The sequence below is a fragment of the Trematomus bernacchii genome, unplaced genomic scaffold, assembly GCF_902827165.1.
Source record: "Trematomus bernacchii unplaced genomic scaffold, fTreBer1.1, whole genome shotgun sequence".
NCBI classification, from domain to species: Eukaryota; Metazoa; Chordata; class Actinopteri; order Perciformes; family Nototheniidae; genus Trematomus; species Trematomus bernacchii.
This window is the reverse complement of record NW_022987370.1, coordinates 2,309,792-2,325,871: the sequence shown is the minus strand read 5'-3', so window position 1 is coordinate 2,325,871 and position 16,080 is coordinate 2,309,792. Positions and strand designations below refer to the sequence as shown.

At 38.7% G+C, this 16,080-nt stretch overlaps 3 protein-coding genes across 4 annotated transcripts in view; 2 read left to right on the top strand and 1 right to left on the bottom strand.

Annotated features, from left to right (window-relative positions):
* Nucleotides 1-3,707, bottom strand: part of LOC117484068 (complement C3-like) — a 30,404-nt gene extending 26,697 nt beyond the window's left edge. Inside the window, exons 1-3 of the mRNA XM_034132498.1 lie at nt 3,547-3,707; nt 452-647; nt 171-333 (exon numbers count right to left, since the gene is read on the bottom strand). Coding sequence (XP_033988389.1) covers nt 171-333; nt 452-647; nt 3,547-3,623 — 436 coding nt within the window. The 5' untranslated portion in view covers nt 3,624-3,707. The remainder of the gene's footprint in view (nt 1-170; nt 334-451; nt 648-3,546) is intronic.
* The window catches only part of LOC117484132 (butyrophilin-like protein 8), a 163,675-nt gene that overhangs the window by 108,127 nt on the left and 39,468 nt on the right, over nt 1-16,080 (top strand). The gene's annotated exons all lie outside the window — the stretch shown is intronic.
* LOC117484075 (protein FAM160A1-like) overlaps nt 12,163-16,080 on the top strand; it is a 16,995-nt gene continuing 13,077 nt past the window's right edge. The window contains exons 1-4 of the mRNA XM_034132510.1: nt 12,163-12,323; nt 13,772-13,801; nt 14,608-14,850; nt 15,381-15,561. Coding sequence (XP_033988401.1) covers nt 14,746-14,850; nt 15,381-15,561 — 286 coding nt within the window. The 5' untranslated portion in view covers nt 12,163-12,323; nt 13,772-13,801; nt 14,608-14,745. The remainder of the gene's footprint in view (nt 12,324-13,771; nt 13,802-14,607; nt 14,851-15,380; nt 15,562-16,080) is intronic.

Here is a 16,080-nt window from a genome sequence, read left to right as displayed (position 1 = left end):
GTAAAATACATTACATTGTGGATGTTGCCTTATAGGTGACCTTTAAGTCATATCTTTATAGTTTTAATTTTTCACTGATTAATTGAGACCCCTTTTGGCACATTTCACATTTGTAATATGGGGCTTTATGAATAAATATTGCTTGATTTATTGATAATGAATAAATTCACCTTTGCTGTTGGGGGTGTAGATGGTCTTGTCAGTTTGGATGAAGATATACCCAGACTGAAAGGAGACCATGACAACCTTCTCAAGCAGTCGGCCAGGGAACTGAGCTTGCAGATACACATACTGCTTAATGCTGGGATCCTTACTGAAGTCTCCAGCAGGGATCTGAATCATTATGAAGAAACACAAACAGTGCATTAGGAGCAGGGTGTGTACAGTATGTGCATTTTTTAATTCATAGATCATTTTATAAAATGCAGCAGAGTTATAGCGCATCATTTACCATGATCTGTACCAGCGCCTGGAATTCATTTGTACTGGTAAGTGTCACAGATGCAGTTGCCAGCCTTATGTTTTTGGTTGGATGGCTCAACACATGGATTTCCACCCTTTTGTCTTCACCTGTGCAGTCTTGACACTCCACAAAAACGTTTTCTGCTGTCCCTACCCTCAACAAGTTGGGGGCAGACATCACCTCCCTGCAAAGCAGGGGCGGAAAAGAAGATATATATTAATGTGAATGTGATGTCACCGAGCAGAAAGAACCACATGCTGTTTTGGATTTACTGAAAAAAAAGAGTTCAAAATATTAATTCACACACAAAGCAACCTTTTTTAAATTAACTACTCATCTTGAATTAATGATGACTCCATGGTTTATTTCCATTCGCAGGACGAGTTTGAAGTGTTTCAAATAGTAAAGTTCAAAGAATATTCATGTGTTTTGGAAATTGTGTGCATACAAATACATATATGGGATACTGCATGAGTTGTGTGTATATATGTGCTTAAAGGGGTCAAATAAATAAACCGAACCCAATTGGTAAGAACATAATTAAAGGGAACAGTGAGGGGGAGCAGAACATTTAACTTTAGGTTTCAATTCCCCCAAACTGCAGAAAAAAAACTAAATCTATTTTCAAAGATGTGGATCATGAGCTCCAGCATGGATCCACACACAATGAGTAATCTATTGATTACATTGACAACAATCCAGCACTGGATCAACACAATATTTCATCATATCTCTAGACCCTTGCTCTGTCTGGCATTTTGCATGGTTGTGTAAACTCTAAACTAAAAATTAGGCCAACTTCTTGGCATCATTTGAAACACCACATGACCTTGCATTTTGTAACACAGAGTGGACTGTAGCTCCTCATTATGAAAGACACGAGTTAAGGTAATAATATGAATGCAGACGTATCTGATCTGATTCTGATCTCATATCTGATTTCAGAGGTGGGAAGTAACTAAGACAGTACATGTATTTAAATAATGTACTTAAGTACAATATTGAGATACTTGTTCTTTACTTGAGTATTTCCATTGTATGCTACTTTGTACTTCTACTCCACTACAGTTCAGAGGTACATGGTGCACTTTTACTCCACTACATGTATTTAGTACCTTGAGTTACTTTACAGATTTGGATTAATGAGGTGAAATATAATCAACTCTTAAATCAGTACTTTAACTATATTTTGATGATAATACTTTTCTACTTTTACTTGAGTAACATTTTGAATGCAGGACTTTTACTTGTAACAGATATCTGAGTACTTCTTCCACCTCTGTCTGATTTCAAACTCTTCCATTAACACAAGTTTGCAGCTTTGTGTTTTGCTCCACCTTGTTGTAAATAAAATTGCAGCAGCTTGACCAGAGAACGATTAAAAGTCTCACAGAACGTGAACGTTGTGATCAGCTGATTTTGCGCAGTTCTCCAGTGTGTGTGCGGGGCACAGAATGTGCACAGGGGTGTCTCCCTCCACAGCCAGTTAGTGTAGTTTTGGTATAATTCTGTACCGACGTTAACAACAACCCTGTCTGTGCACACGGCAACCAACCTAGTCGTCCAGTGTTCTAAGCCTCTGCCTCCTGTAAAAGCTTCACAGGTCCGTCGGTTATGGCCTGCGGCTGCGCGGCTCGGCCAGCACCCAGTTCAATCAGTCCAAGAATGTCTGGCGGTTTTTGCAGGGAGCAAAACGCCAACGTCGCTGCTTAATGTCTTTTGGTTTTTTGGACATGATGTCTTATAGTTTACTCCATTGAGTGTTGACAAGAAACACGTGTAGACTAAATAAGTGTTTGTTTTGATGACCTATCAGGTACGCAAAGGCGCATAGTGACACAAGTGACATTATACGCATTTCAGATTGTTGCCGTGCATGCGTACCTGCGTACCAGTTATCAGGGTTCTTACACCTTTTCCAAAGTCAAATTCAAGCACTTTTCAAGCATTTTCAAGGTGCATTTTCAAGCTTTTCAAGCATCTTACAGCTGTTGTAAATTACATATTTATATACACATACTTATACTCAAATGATTATTTCCCTACCTCACATTAAATCTGATGTTCTTTATGCTATAAACAACCAAATGTGTGTTTCATAATAGCATTCTACATGAGGATGAAAAATTTAAATTTTTAGAAAAGAAAACTAAGTTTAATATTTCAAAATGAGACCCATCTGTACGTAGACTGGGCATCCCATATTTGGGCATCAGCCAAATAACTTTTCAATATATTATTGATTACTATTTTTGAGGTACTTTTAGGTTGGCAGTAAACATAAGTCAGAGGTAAATGGTTTACTTTTACTCCACTACATGTATTGAATACCTTTAGTTACTTTACAGATCTGGATGAATGATGTGAAATATAATCAAGTGTTACTGTAAATCAGACTTTAGTTCCACCTGGAGTAAATTCAGAAGCTACCCTGCAGTATACAAAGTCATTCAAACTAGCTGCACCTTTACCAGCTTTGAGAACACTTTAATGATCAATCATTATAAAACATATCATATACAATTATTAGGGATGCTCCGATCGCCAATTTTGGGGCCGATCGCCGGAATCAGCTTGTTCCAGAGGTAGATAAAATAGCTAAGTGTGTTAGGTCTAACTCTTAATGTGTGTTCTGCTTCGCTCACCGGTCCGTCACAGCGGGTGGAGCTGCAGGATTTCTGCTTCACACACACGTTGCATACCGCTATTCTATTGCGCGGGAAGGCCGGAGCGGAGCTGTTTTATGTAAAAGCGAAGCAATTAAGCGCGCTCCGACTTCTTTATTTTCTTTTAATCTAAAAAGCGAAGTAAAGCATTTACAATTTCAAGCACTTCATCCCAAATTCAAGCACCATTCCCAAAATTCAAGCACTTTTCAAACCTTGAAAACACCTCGTACAATTTCAAGCATTTTCAAGGATTTCCAGCACCCGTACGCACCCTGAGTTATGTGCACCCCTGATAACAACATAACAACGTGTATACCAGGAAGATGACCAAAAACAAAAAAATATATATCTTTGTTTTCTGAGAAATGATTCAAGCAGAGCTGGAGTGGGTAAAGGTACGACATGTCTACTTACATTGGAGCTCCATCAGCAAGAGAAGTCAGGGAGACAAAGGCCAGAGAGGCCAGCAGCCAAAGCAGAGTCTTCCTCATCCTCCTACCTGATCCTGGTTCGCTGTCAGTGAAGTGTCGCTATGCAGCACCCTCTTTTTATCCTCTCACTGCCCCACCACCACCACCTCACGCCCCTACACACGGCGGTGTGGGTTGAAGCTTGCCGGCAGGCGTGTCTGAAGCTCGACCAACAACCAATCACATGAATCTCCCACCCCGGACACACAAGCACGCGGTTTGATTGGCTAGAGCTTGTACTGGCATATGATTCGATTGGCTGACGCTTCCGTCGAAGCTTCAAAAGTAGAACATTGCTCAACTTTTGAAGCGAGCAACTGGCAGAAGCGTTGAAGCTTCAACGCACGCCGCCGTGTGTAGGGGCTGTTAGTCTTTCGGCCTGTCCACACGGCGGCGTGCGTTGAAGCTTCAACGCTTCTGCCCATGCACTTTGAATGGGGAGACGTCACGCTTTGCCGAATTGCATTGTGGGAGCGTCGCTTCGCTTTGCTCGCGTTGCTCGCTTCAAAAGTTGAGCAATGTTCAAGTTTTGAAGCTTCGACGGAAGCGTCAGCCAATCAAATTATATGCCAGTACAAGCTCTAGCCAATCAAACCGCATGCTTGTGTGTCCGGGGCGGGAGATTCATGTGATTGGTTGTTGGTCGAGCTTCAGACACACCCGCCGGCAAGCTTCAAAGCACGCCGCCGTGACGCCTGACGCTGCGTTTCTGTCGGTTGTACGAACACAACCACATACACACCATTTCCCAGCAGCAGTTGAGAAACTGATAAGCATGAGGTCCAATTTGAGGAAAAAGATAAACAGCAGAAAATCAATAAGGGGTAACAATAACATGTTTGACTAACTTTGGAGCATAAAGTTGAATGACCAGTTCAAAATGACTGCCAAATAACTATTCTGCATTTATGTTGTTTTTAAATGTGACAACTTGTTCTTCTTTTCTTGTTTGGGAAATGTTACTAATGTTTAATTCTTATTCTGAACCTGCTGAATCTGCACACATAGTCAATCATATTGAACATGCACACTAAGTCCTAAGGTAAAAACTGTTGAGTAATACTTGGATTTTTGGACTTTCAACAGCGGGGAATTCTCCCATTTGAAAGTCTGAAGAAAAAAACAGTTGGTCTGAGAATCTTTATTTTATTTTGGGAATTTTATAATTGTACCATTTTGTTTCAGATATTCAAATCATTTTATGGCTCAGTTTATTTGTGATTTGAATGAATTTTGCAACTATATTGAAATAAATAACAATTCAAGAATGAGTTATATACTAAAAGAAGGATGCCATTGTTTGATAAATATACTTTTCACATACAGGTTAAGATTTAGGGTATGGGCATAAGGAACATTCTAGCTGGCAATGAGAAGAAATCGTCCGGTTATGTACTGATAATAAAACAAGACTGTTGTTGGGATGGCAAAGGGGCCATCCCCTTTTCATACCTGTGAGCAGGCTCGTGTGCAAGATAGGTGATTTTGATGCAGAGGATGCTGGAGTGACAGGCTCAGGAGACAGAAGATTTGGAGCCTACTTCCATAACAATCTTAAGAACGCCAACTCATAGGCAAATACGCAATGCTTTTAGCAGACTGCAGCAAGGACTCCAGGAAGTTCTGCTCTAATGTAAGGAAATGAAAGGCAGGGCTGGTGACTGTCTGCTGAGTCCATTTTGAGGCCAGATTGTACTGTCACAGTCTGAACTTTGGCTGTAGTGGGAGGAGGAGTAAGCAGGAATAGTTCAAGGATTTATTGACATAATACAAAGTTTACTGGCATTAGCAAGTCTGATCCAAAGGAACTGGGAATCTAGGGGTAAATAAGAACAGGCAGATGAGTCACTAGCATTCAGTCTGCCAACAGTCAATATTAGATGAAAAAGCAAGAAAGCTGCCAGAGGGCTTGTCCATCATGTTGGAGGGACAGGGTTTGTGCAAATGTTGATGTTAGCTTATTGGATTCAATCCAAAATGACTTATACACATTTTAAATCACATTCATTAAAAGGGCACATTTTTTCATTTGACATTCATCAGTTGGCCAGATTTACAGCCTATCAAAAGTTCAAAGTTGGTTTTAATTGTTGTTTTTGCACCTTTAAAGGTTAGACACCATTGTTTGGTCTCACATCTCTTATGAGCTTACACCTAACAGGAAAGTAAGAAAAGTAAATGACTCTGTCTACAACTGCTATAGTAGAGTAAGCTTATCTCTCTACAATTTGACATTAAGTCTTCGTGCTTCCATTCATTCTTGATAAGCCCCATACTGTGATCAAAACTTCTGAAGCAATGGAGACAGGACTCAGAGAGACACGGAGAGAGATCGAACTTTGATGGCAAACACTGATGGTTTATTTTGAGCTTCGGCCGGAGAATTCACAAGACATGTGCTGTGCCACGAGTTGACACAGCGGTTGCCAAACCAATTCTGAAGATCTCTACCCCAGACCCATGTATTTAGCTGGTTCTGAGAGAATAATCAACATTGTGCATAACAAGACAAAGCACCATAACACCTCTATCAGCTGACACCGACAGGCAGGAATAGGGAGACAAAACACTGAGAGCACAGCAGTCCAAGTTTGCAGGTGCTTATTGAGGGCAGTACACAAACTGATAAACAGTTATGGGCCCAGGAAAATATTTCCACAACAGTCATTATGTATCTATATAAGCTTTCATATATTTTGAATCCCAGCTAATTTGAAATTGTTTTATACATTGTTAAACTTCCTATACATTTCTTCCCTGAACTCAACATTATAATATTTCATATATTGCTTAGGTTAGAACCCAAGCGGCAAACTCATGGGCAGAGCCGGGAGGCCAATAAGGAAGTGCCTCAAGCTGCAGTTCATCTAGTGGCCAGTAGGAGCAGTCTGCAGAAGGGAGCAATTTCCATAGACCCCCATGTTAAAATGACCAACTTTACAGCAGAAATAAACATGTTTACATCGTGGTTCAAAAAACCATATTCTCTGTATAGTTAGATTCCCCCTTAATGACTATGGATTGGGGGGTGAATTCTTTCTCAACTCATCTGTTTAATTAATATTCAGTCTTAAAGTGTTGGGCTTAATAATAATAATAATTCATGTATTGTACTCTATGAATTATTGTACTCAGGACAGGAGTTTAACAGAGTATTACTCAAAAAGTACAGAGTAAAAATACTTGATTGTACTTGTGGTTGTATTCCAAGTAGTACTGAGTCCAACTGTATCAATTTCATGTAGAACTTATTGCAAAAAATCATTTTATCCCTCAACAAATTTAACAGAATACATGAATGATTGTACTCAGGAGGGGAGTTTGACAGAGTATTACTCAAAAAGTACACAGTCAAATATCTTTATATTTTAGGCCAAGCTCAAAGTAAAAATCGATGAACCGCTCCATTGTTGTGGTTTCTGTGTTGCCGAACTGACCAGGAAATACATTGAGCTAAATGAAAAGTTTACTTCAATGTATTGTAATGTAATGTAATGTAAGATCTCGCAAAAGTATTGCGAGATCTCGCAAAACATTTTTTATTTTATTCTAGCAATTTTATTTTTTCTTCTCCATGTCCCCCAGGGGGCTCTGTAATAATCTTATTGTCTTTGTAGCTCACTGTTGAAATACAAAAAAACATTACAATTACAAAATAATTATATCTACAGCCCCTAAAAACACAAACACACCTCTTTCATAAATAACACACTTGTTCTGCAATAATATGTTTTATATTTCCTGTAATTTTTGTCAGGAAAGGACATGCCTGAAAGACACGACTCAACATTTTCTCGTTCTCTGAGGGTCAAGAAGAACATCTAAAAGGAAAATTAAAAGCTGATGTTATGAGATTTTAAGACCAGTACAGGACATTCACTAATAAACTACACTTTTATTGTGAACACAAAGATCTGCACACCGAATATTTTTGTAGTCTATCAGGACCATCATTTGTTTGTGACGCTGCGTGTGGTTATACAGATGGAGCATCTTATTTCCGACAGTTTGAAACGCGAGGGTCGTGATTGGCTCGTGCACGGTCCGTGATCGGCCCGTGATCGGTTCGTGATGAAGAGCCGGCCCCCAGTCTGACTTGATACCGCCCCCGTGATAAATACATTTAATTATTGTGAAGCCAGCTGCAATGGATCATTGATCCACCAGGGGGTGCAGTGGGGTTCCACACTGGAGCTCATGTGAAATCAACTTCGATACAGTAAGCTGGATGTACAGTATGTCTGGTACTAATGTATAGCGGATCTTTGTTAAGATCCATATGTCACGGATAGGATCATAGTCTGTGCTAAATAAGACACGTAATCATTTACAAAACATCACCATGTTGTTATTTAACAAAATAATGTTGTTTAGTCGAAAAAAACGAACGAGAGGAAATGCAGCCGGCTCTCCCGATTTTTAATCCTAATTTAATCATCATCTTCACCAAGATCATTTATGTTTATGTTCGCCGAATTGACATGAAATCACTGACAAATATGAATATTCTGTATTCAACTTCATTAAAACGATCAGGACCCTGGGTGTTATTTTTCCCCACAATGACCAAGTCGCTGCAAATTATCCCGCTTATTACATGGCCACATTCTCAACAAAGTAACGACATGACTCCTAATCTTAATTGAAATGCTTTTATGGATTTAGAAAATGTTTTTATTGATTTAAAAAATAGTTGTATGTATTGATTTAAATTGACATGCATCCGCTAAGAGAAATAGTCACTAGACACTTGACACAGTGGCTTTTGGGAAAGCAGAAAAAGAACACTCAAACCGAGAGATGAGTTATTATTACAACGTGACTTCACTAGTATTTAACAACTGTTTTTATTGGGTTCTTTTATTTGGGGTTAAGTATAGGTGAATTGCACTAATGTGGGAAAGATCGTGATGTCTCCTCCGATCAGCTTTATGATCTTCTTTCTCCCGCTGTGTAGATTGGGGGACCACCGTCCTCTGTCTTCAACGTTCGACATCGCGTGAAACAGAGGATTTCGACATTCTGTATTCCTTGCTTACTTCCTTAAACCTTTTCTGCTCCTTATCTCTTTCATGACTTTTTATTTAATGCTTTATAACAGCTGTAATAGTTCGTTTAGAAATCCTAGAAACACTTTTACGGCAGCTCTCATTTACGGTAACTCCTTCTGACGTCATAGCTACCCACGTATGTGAAAACACTTTACGATCAACGGTACCTTCATTTAATATTAATCAGTAATAATATCTCGACGTCTATAGATGTAATGTTAAAGTCAGTAGGTTTTGGTGTGCAACATTCTGTGTCATTTTTACTTCACATTCAGAAAACGTAATATTAGCCACCTGCTTGTCAATACTAACCGGATATGAAGGATTTTCAGAATAAAAGCTTGGCATTGAGATTTTATGAGAACTTCCGGGTTTTTCACAATAAAACAGCTTTTAAACTGACGTTTCTGCGAATTAATAGCTTAGCTACTTGGCACTAAGAGTACAGATATGTCTACCCTTTCTTTTCAGAGTGTAATATCTGCATTTTCTCTTTTGGTTGGAATAGGAGAAGGGCAATGGTTATCGATGGTGCTTTTAAAGCCTATTGTATACTAACTGTGTGATTTATATTGCTTTTTAAATGCATATAGGCCCCCCATTTACACTGCACTTCCCATCAAGAATATGAATAGAACTTAGTTAGATCACTTTACAGATCAGGTTGGACCAGCCCTTCTCTGTCGCTACTCTCTGCAGGTCCGCTCCATTTCCCACTACAGATAAAAAAATTAAAAAAAAATGTATTTCTTAATAAACTAAATAGGCCACCATTGGTAGCAGTTCTCATTATATACTTCTCAGTAACTGCTCCCCTTAAATTAAATGTATTCTGTAGATTTTGGGGATTCATTAATGCATTTATTGCCATCACCATGCTTTTTCAAGACTCTTTTAAATTCTATCATTTTATAGGCCTATTTAAGTTTCACTTTTCTGAAAATAACAAAGCAGGGTTGAGGAAATATTCCCAACTGCATCTTCAAAAGTAATCCAAATAGCTACATCAGCATCTAGCAAATGAAAAGCTTTCTTTGTAGACACACAGATCAACTGTAGTGGCACAGTGGCAAATCCCTGCTGTGACTATTTGGACGTTTTAGGAATATTTTCCTATACCTGTTGACTTCACATCTTGTACACATTTAATTAGGAGCAAAAACACACTTCAAGTCAGATCATCACCCTTAGCTATTTTAATTACCTCTCAAACAACCTAAACTAGTTATAAATGTTTATTTTTACTGTCGGCCGGGTCAGCTGCTGCATGCCACAGACACTGAAAAGTATTATCATCTGAAATTAATCATTATGTTATTAGTATTAAATATATATAAGTATTTTTACAGCTTGTATTTTTTTACCAAGTGTTTTTATTGCTCTTGGGGCATTAAAAACAAGATTTTAACTTTAGTTTTTTATATAATATCTGCATTTTCTCTTATGAAAAACTAAGTCTTAGTTTGGCCATAGTTATTTAATATATAAAGACTATATATTATTGAATTACAAGATTAGATATACTTTATTTGATCTAAAATATTGATGTGTTCAAATGCTCTTCTAAACAAAACTGAAAGTCCATGAAAAGTTGTCTTCCTGTTTTTGTGAAGGAAGCGCCATCTCCTGGTTAAATCCTGAAATTGAAAATCTGGCAACGCCCTCTTGGAAAATAGTGGGAGGGCTTAACATTCCCAGATACTGGTCTTTGGCAGGTAACTGGCAGGTAACTGGCAGGTAGTAGGCAGGAAGCAGTAAGCTGGAGTCTTAAATAAGATGCTCCATCTGTAGTGTTATAAAGTGTGGCGAAAAACACAGTCAGCTGATCGAATGCACCTATTTCCACATCTACACTCCATCAGCTGATTATTTCTATTTGCCTCACTTTATGAGCTTCACATCACCTGTGCCTTGTACCGCAGAGTTTGCAACGTCACAAATAAATGGGGCCAATCTTCAATCAGATGTGAATGTGTAATCTAACATTTTCAGTAAGAATAATGGACAAAAGGAGTGCAAATACAAATTCAATTTATTGAAATGTGAACCAAAAGTGAATCAAACATGTTTTAAATAAAAAGCACATATGGACAGAAAGTGTAAACCTATTAAATGTATAAGTAAACACATTTAGTCAAATAAAGTGACAGACTAGGCCTGTGCAGTTGGTATCAGCTATGCATGGGCTCCTCCATCAGGCCTGGTCCTCCTCACAGAGGAAAGACCCTCAGTCCTCTCCGGCCAAACCAACAGACAGGACGTCCATCACACGGAGGTTTCTCCCTGAAGTCTCTGCAGCTCTCTGGACACCACGCTGTCTCAATCCGTCCACACTCCACACTGAATATGAGAGGGGAAAAATGAAAATAATAAATGCTTTAGACAATAAGAAATATAAAGTTAACCGTTGAGTTGCTCAGTTTTTTTAGATTGTCAATACTATTACTGTATAACTAATATCTCAGGTTAAGAGGCACATTCAAATAAAGATTGGTCTTTAAATACATTTAGTTGATTTTGTCTTTGGAATTGTTTCAACAGTTTTACGACAAACTTTTTTGACATGGAAATGATTTTTTAAGATTGAAAAACATCATATGTGTCATTCATGGCACAATTCAAACGGGATCGAAAGATACGTTTTCTCTTGCCATTGACATCAATACATAATTTTTCCGAAATAAGGTCCCATGATGTCCACCGGAAAGGGAGGGACTTTGCCTCTCTATTTGGATCAGGCTGGAGCAGGCGGGAGTTAGACTCTGACGTCACTGTCGAGCCGTTAGTTGCCGACACCGCCTACTTTAGGCTTCTCGGCAACTCTGCAGAATCCTATGGGTGACGTCACGGACACTACGTCCATTTATATATAAAGTCCATGGTTTAAATATCTAAATCAGGTGCAGTTTCACTATGTGTCCAGCAGAGTGTAGCACTGGCACCTGTATGCAGTCAGTAGCAGGTGGTAAGGGAACAAAATACCGGCACTGACATTTAAATATTAATTTACATTTTAGCAACTTGATCTTAAACTTTGCAACCTCTACTTGTAACTGTTTTACATCACTGTATTTTAAATTGTAAATACACATATTACATTATAAGTTTATTATTTCCTTTATAAAAGTCCTTAAGCTGTAAAATAATAATGCATTGAACAATATGATTGACACAAAAAAACCCGGTCCATTTGATCTATTTACTTAACTTATTATCGATTATTTCTCATTACTTTGTCTTTTTTTTAATTAACTTATTGTCTGAAGGCCATGTGTTTTGTGCAAAGTGGACACAACATCCCTGTGTGTATTTTGAATGAAGAAAATACTAATACAGGCTATAAATATGTGCACATAAACTGTAAAAAGTGGGTTAATGGTGTGTTTACACAGCATTAAATACAGTGTAAACAAAGGGGGCGTGACTTCCTGTACCGGTGGGCGGAGTCTTGTCGTTGCATAGCAGTAGCAGCAGAGTGATTGACAGCTGAGATTATAGCCTCAGAGACGGAGCTGCGGTCAGAAGCGACACAAACACGCAGTTTAAAACTAAATAACTCCCTATTTTACACGTTTTCTGGACTTTAAAGCACTTTGAATCTACTTTCCTTTTGTTTTTTTGTACCAAGAAGTTATAGGGACTGACATTCCTTCATCTAACACCAGCCGAGGTAAGGTCCGCCTGTAAAGGTGCACTTAAACCTGTCAAATACAAAGTATATCGTGAGTAATATAATGCAATATTATATTTTTAATGTAATATGATAGTATATATATATTTTTGTATAAGTGAACAGAGTAGGCAGTTAAAAATAATAAAAACGCAATTCAAATGAGTAAATTACACCAAAAAACACTTCATATTTTACATTAATAAAACATTACAAGGTAGAACTAAAAACCTTAGTCAGGGTTATACAAGAGAAAAGTAGATGACAAGGAAGTGATACAAAGTAATTAAATACTATATTTTTGAGCATCTGTTCCGAATTCTTTAATTAAAAACATTAATATTGTTAATATTTCTTAATCTTTTTAATATTTATATTGTATTTTTTTCAATATTTTCTGTGGTTTCTTGTCAAGGCACCAATACACATAAGCAAATAACTTGTATATGCAAACCTACAGTACTTGGAAAATGAATGAGTAAAGCACAACATAAACACTCATTAAAATGTATTAGAACAAATTAATAATTGAACAAAAGAGAGCATATTTTTAATCTAGAATATATATTTATGCTGTTGTCATGTGTACTTTATTCTATTGACGTGAGTTTTGCTGAGTAATGTTGATACAGTGAGGTGTGTGTGTGTGTGTGTGTGTGTGTGTGTGTGTGTGTGTGTGTGTGTGTGTGTGTGTGTGTGTGTGTGTGTGTGTGTGTGTGTGTGATGTAAGCAGAATTAAGAAGGTAGCATGCATGCGCATCACACACTCTTTATGGTGGAGCGTTCAGGGTGTTTTGTGAAATATTTACCTTTTTAAAAAGAGTTTTTGGTGAGAAACAAACAGCTGCTCACGGCAGACCGTGAATCCAACAGCTGCTGTAGAGGAAGGAGATTAACACGTGTGTGTGTGTGTGTGTGTGTTGACATTTGTTCTCCCCAGATACATGTGTTTGTCCAATAAATTAGACAATCTGTTAAAATGCAACCGATACACACTTTTATTTTTTAATTGTAATTCCCACATCAGGCTGCTGAATTATTATCATAATTAAAACTCAATCAGCTAAGTGTGTGTGTGTGTGTGTGTGTGTGTGTGTGTGTGTGTGTGTGTGTGTGTGTGTGTGTGTGTGTGTGATGGCATGTGACTGTCTGAGTTTAAGGGACACACACAGGGTGGTGATTTGGGATTAAACATCACTGTCTCATCTCAGATTAAATCTCTGTCCCTCCCTCTCTCTCTCTCACACACACACACACACACACACACACACACACACACACACACACACACACACACACACACACACACACACACACACACACACACACACACACACACACACACACACACACACACACAATAAATCTTTCCTTCACCATCTGGCCCTCTAATCTCTGTGTGTGTGTGTGTGTGTGTGTGTGTGTGTGTGTGTGTGTGTCTTCCTCAGGACTCATGTTGTCCCTGCAGCAGTACAGAGGTATGTATACTGTAGTACTGTAGTACTATATAACTGTGATACTGTATAACTGGGAGGTATTCTTGGAGAACTCCATGGGAATTTGAGGAATGTCTCGGGAACGCCCAGGGATTCAGGATGTGTTCCCATTTTTCCGGTTTGATTGTCGCTTGTTGCTAACGACCCTCATTTCCTGTTCCTGCCTTTGGGTTTATCTGTCTTCGGACACAGAGAGGGGAACATACAAATGTAAAAATATTTCATTCAAGATTTCATAAGACGGTTGAACTCCTGACCTCTGTCCCTTGTTGAGAACACACACATCATATTTATATATCATTAAAGTATGTATTTCTGTACAGTGTTTACTTTTACATTCTGTTGTATATGTTTCGTAATGCTGCACCTCGCCTGCACTATTTTATGTATTTACTTTCTTTTCATGTTAAGTATATTTTATGTTGCATAGTAGTTAGAGAAGCCAGGGCCTTGCCACATGAAAATGAAACCTTTAAATCGACTTAATTTGAATTAAATATCAGCCACTAAACTCATACTTACCGTACTTTATAAAGGATCTGATGATTCTTAAGGCAAATTGATTTCTAAGCAGATTTATGGATGTTTAATCGAGATGAACAGATAGAAATATATCTCCTGGAAGTCACTCTGTATCTTAACATGTGTCTGTGTTAGGGCTATAGGAAAATGGGACTTTTAAGTGTTGAGTAAACCCCTTAATCTTTGCGTCACATCCACTGCTGACTTACTAACACAGTGATTAGAAAGGAATAATACAAAGTGTCTCCTCGCTCCACCTCCTGCAGGTCAGCATCTGTCCGTCGAGCCCAGAGAGAGAGCCTGATCCTGGGCAGAGGGATCCAGCTGATGCCGCGCTGCCCCCCTCCACACACATACCAACACACACACTTTGACATGCTATAACCTCCTGATCACGGATCAAAATGATGGCCTCAGTGGTCGCCAGGGGCAACCGGAGGAAGTCCCTGAGCCTGAGAGGGGTCGACCCTGAGACCTGCATGATCGTGTTTAAAAACCACTGGGCTCAGGTAAGCAATCAACTGTATCAATTAAATGTTCAATTACCACTTAACATATCCAATCTACTGGTCAGTCGTCCTGATCAACTAACCAATCAATAAGCCAATATATTAACCAATGAACTTATTCATTAAGAGATCAACTAGCTCATCAATTGGAAGGAAAACTCCCCTTCTCTCCCTCAGTGTCATTGTGTCCTATTATCATCCTATACTGTAATTGTCAGTGTGTGTGTGTGTGTGTGTGTGTGTGTGTGTGTGTGTGTGTGTGTGTGTGTGTGTGTGTGTGTGTGTGTGTGTGTGTGTGTGTGTGTGTGTGTGTGTGTGTGTGTGTGTGTGTGTCAAAAGAATTCAATGGTGCTCTAGGAGGAGATTCAGGTGATAAGGGGGGTTATGACATCATAAAGTGTCCAAAATCTGATCAGCTCATTTTCAGACAGGTTTTTATAAAAATGGATCAGGACAAAAAGAGAGAGAATCTTTGTTCCTGAAACGTTCAGAGTCTCTTTCCACAAATGATATTCCTGGTTCCTCTTCAGGTGGTGAAGATCCTGGAGAAACACGAGCCGGGTCGCAGTGGAGCTCTGAGTTTCCTCTCGTCTCACAGCGGGGGGTCTTCAGCTCTGAGACTCGGACCGATCCCCCCCGACGAAGCCAGCGCCGTGCAGAACTACGTGGAGCACATGCTGTTCCTGCTGATGGAGGAGGAGGCGGGTCAAGGTGAGAGGAACAAAGATGGACGAATAGTCAGAGGTGGGAAGTAGTGGAGTACAAATACTTCGTTACTGTACTTAAGTACATTTTTCTGGTATCAGTACTTTACTCCACTACTTATTTTTCTGACGACTTTTTACTTTGACTTCGTACATTTTGAACACAAATACCTGTACTTTCAACTTCTTACATGTAGAAACCAAATACCTGTACTTTCTACTTCTTACATTTTGAACACAAATACCTGTACTTTCTACTTCTTACATGTTGAACCCAAATACCTGTACTTTCTACTTCTTACATGTTGAACCCAAATACCTGTACTTTCTACTTCTTACATGTTGAACACAAATACCTATACTTTCTACTTCTTACATGTTGAACACAAATACCTGTACTTTCTACTTCTTACATGTTGAACCCAAATACCTGTACTTTCTACTTCTTACATGTTGAACCCAAATACCTGTACTTTCTACTTCTTACATGTTGAACACAAATACCTATACTTTCTACTTCTTACAT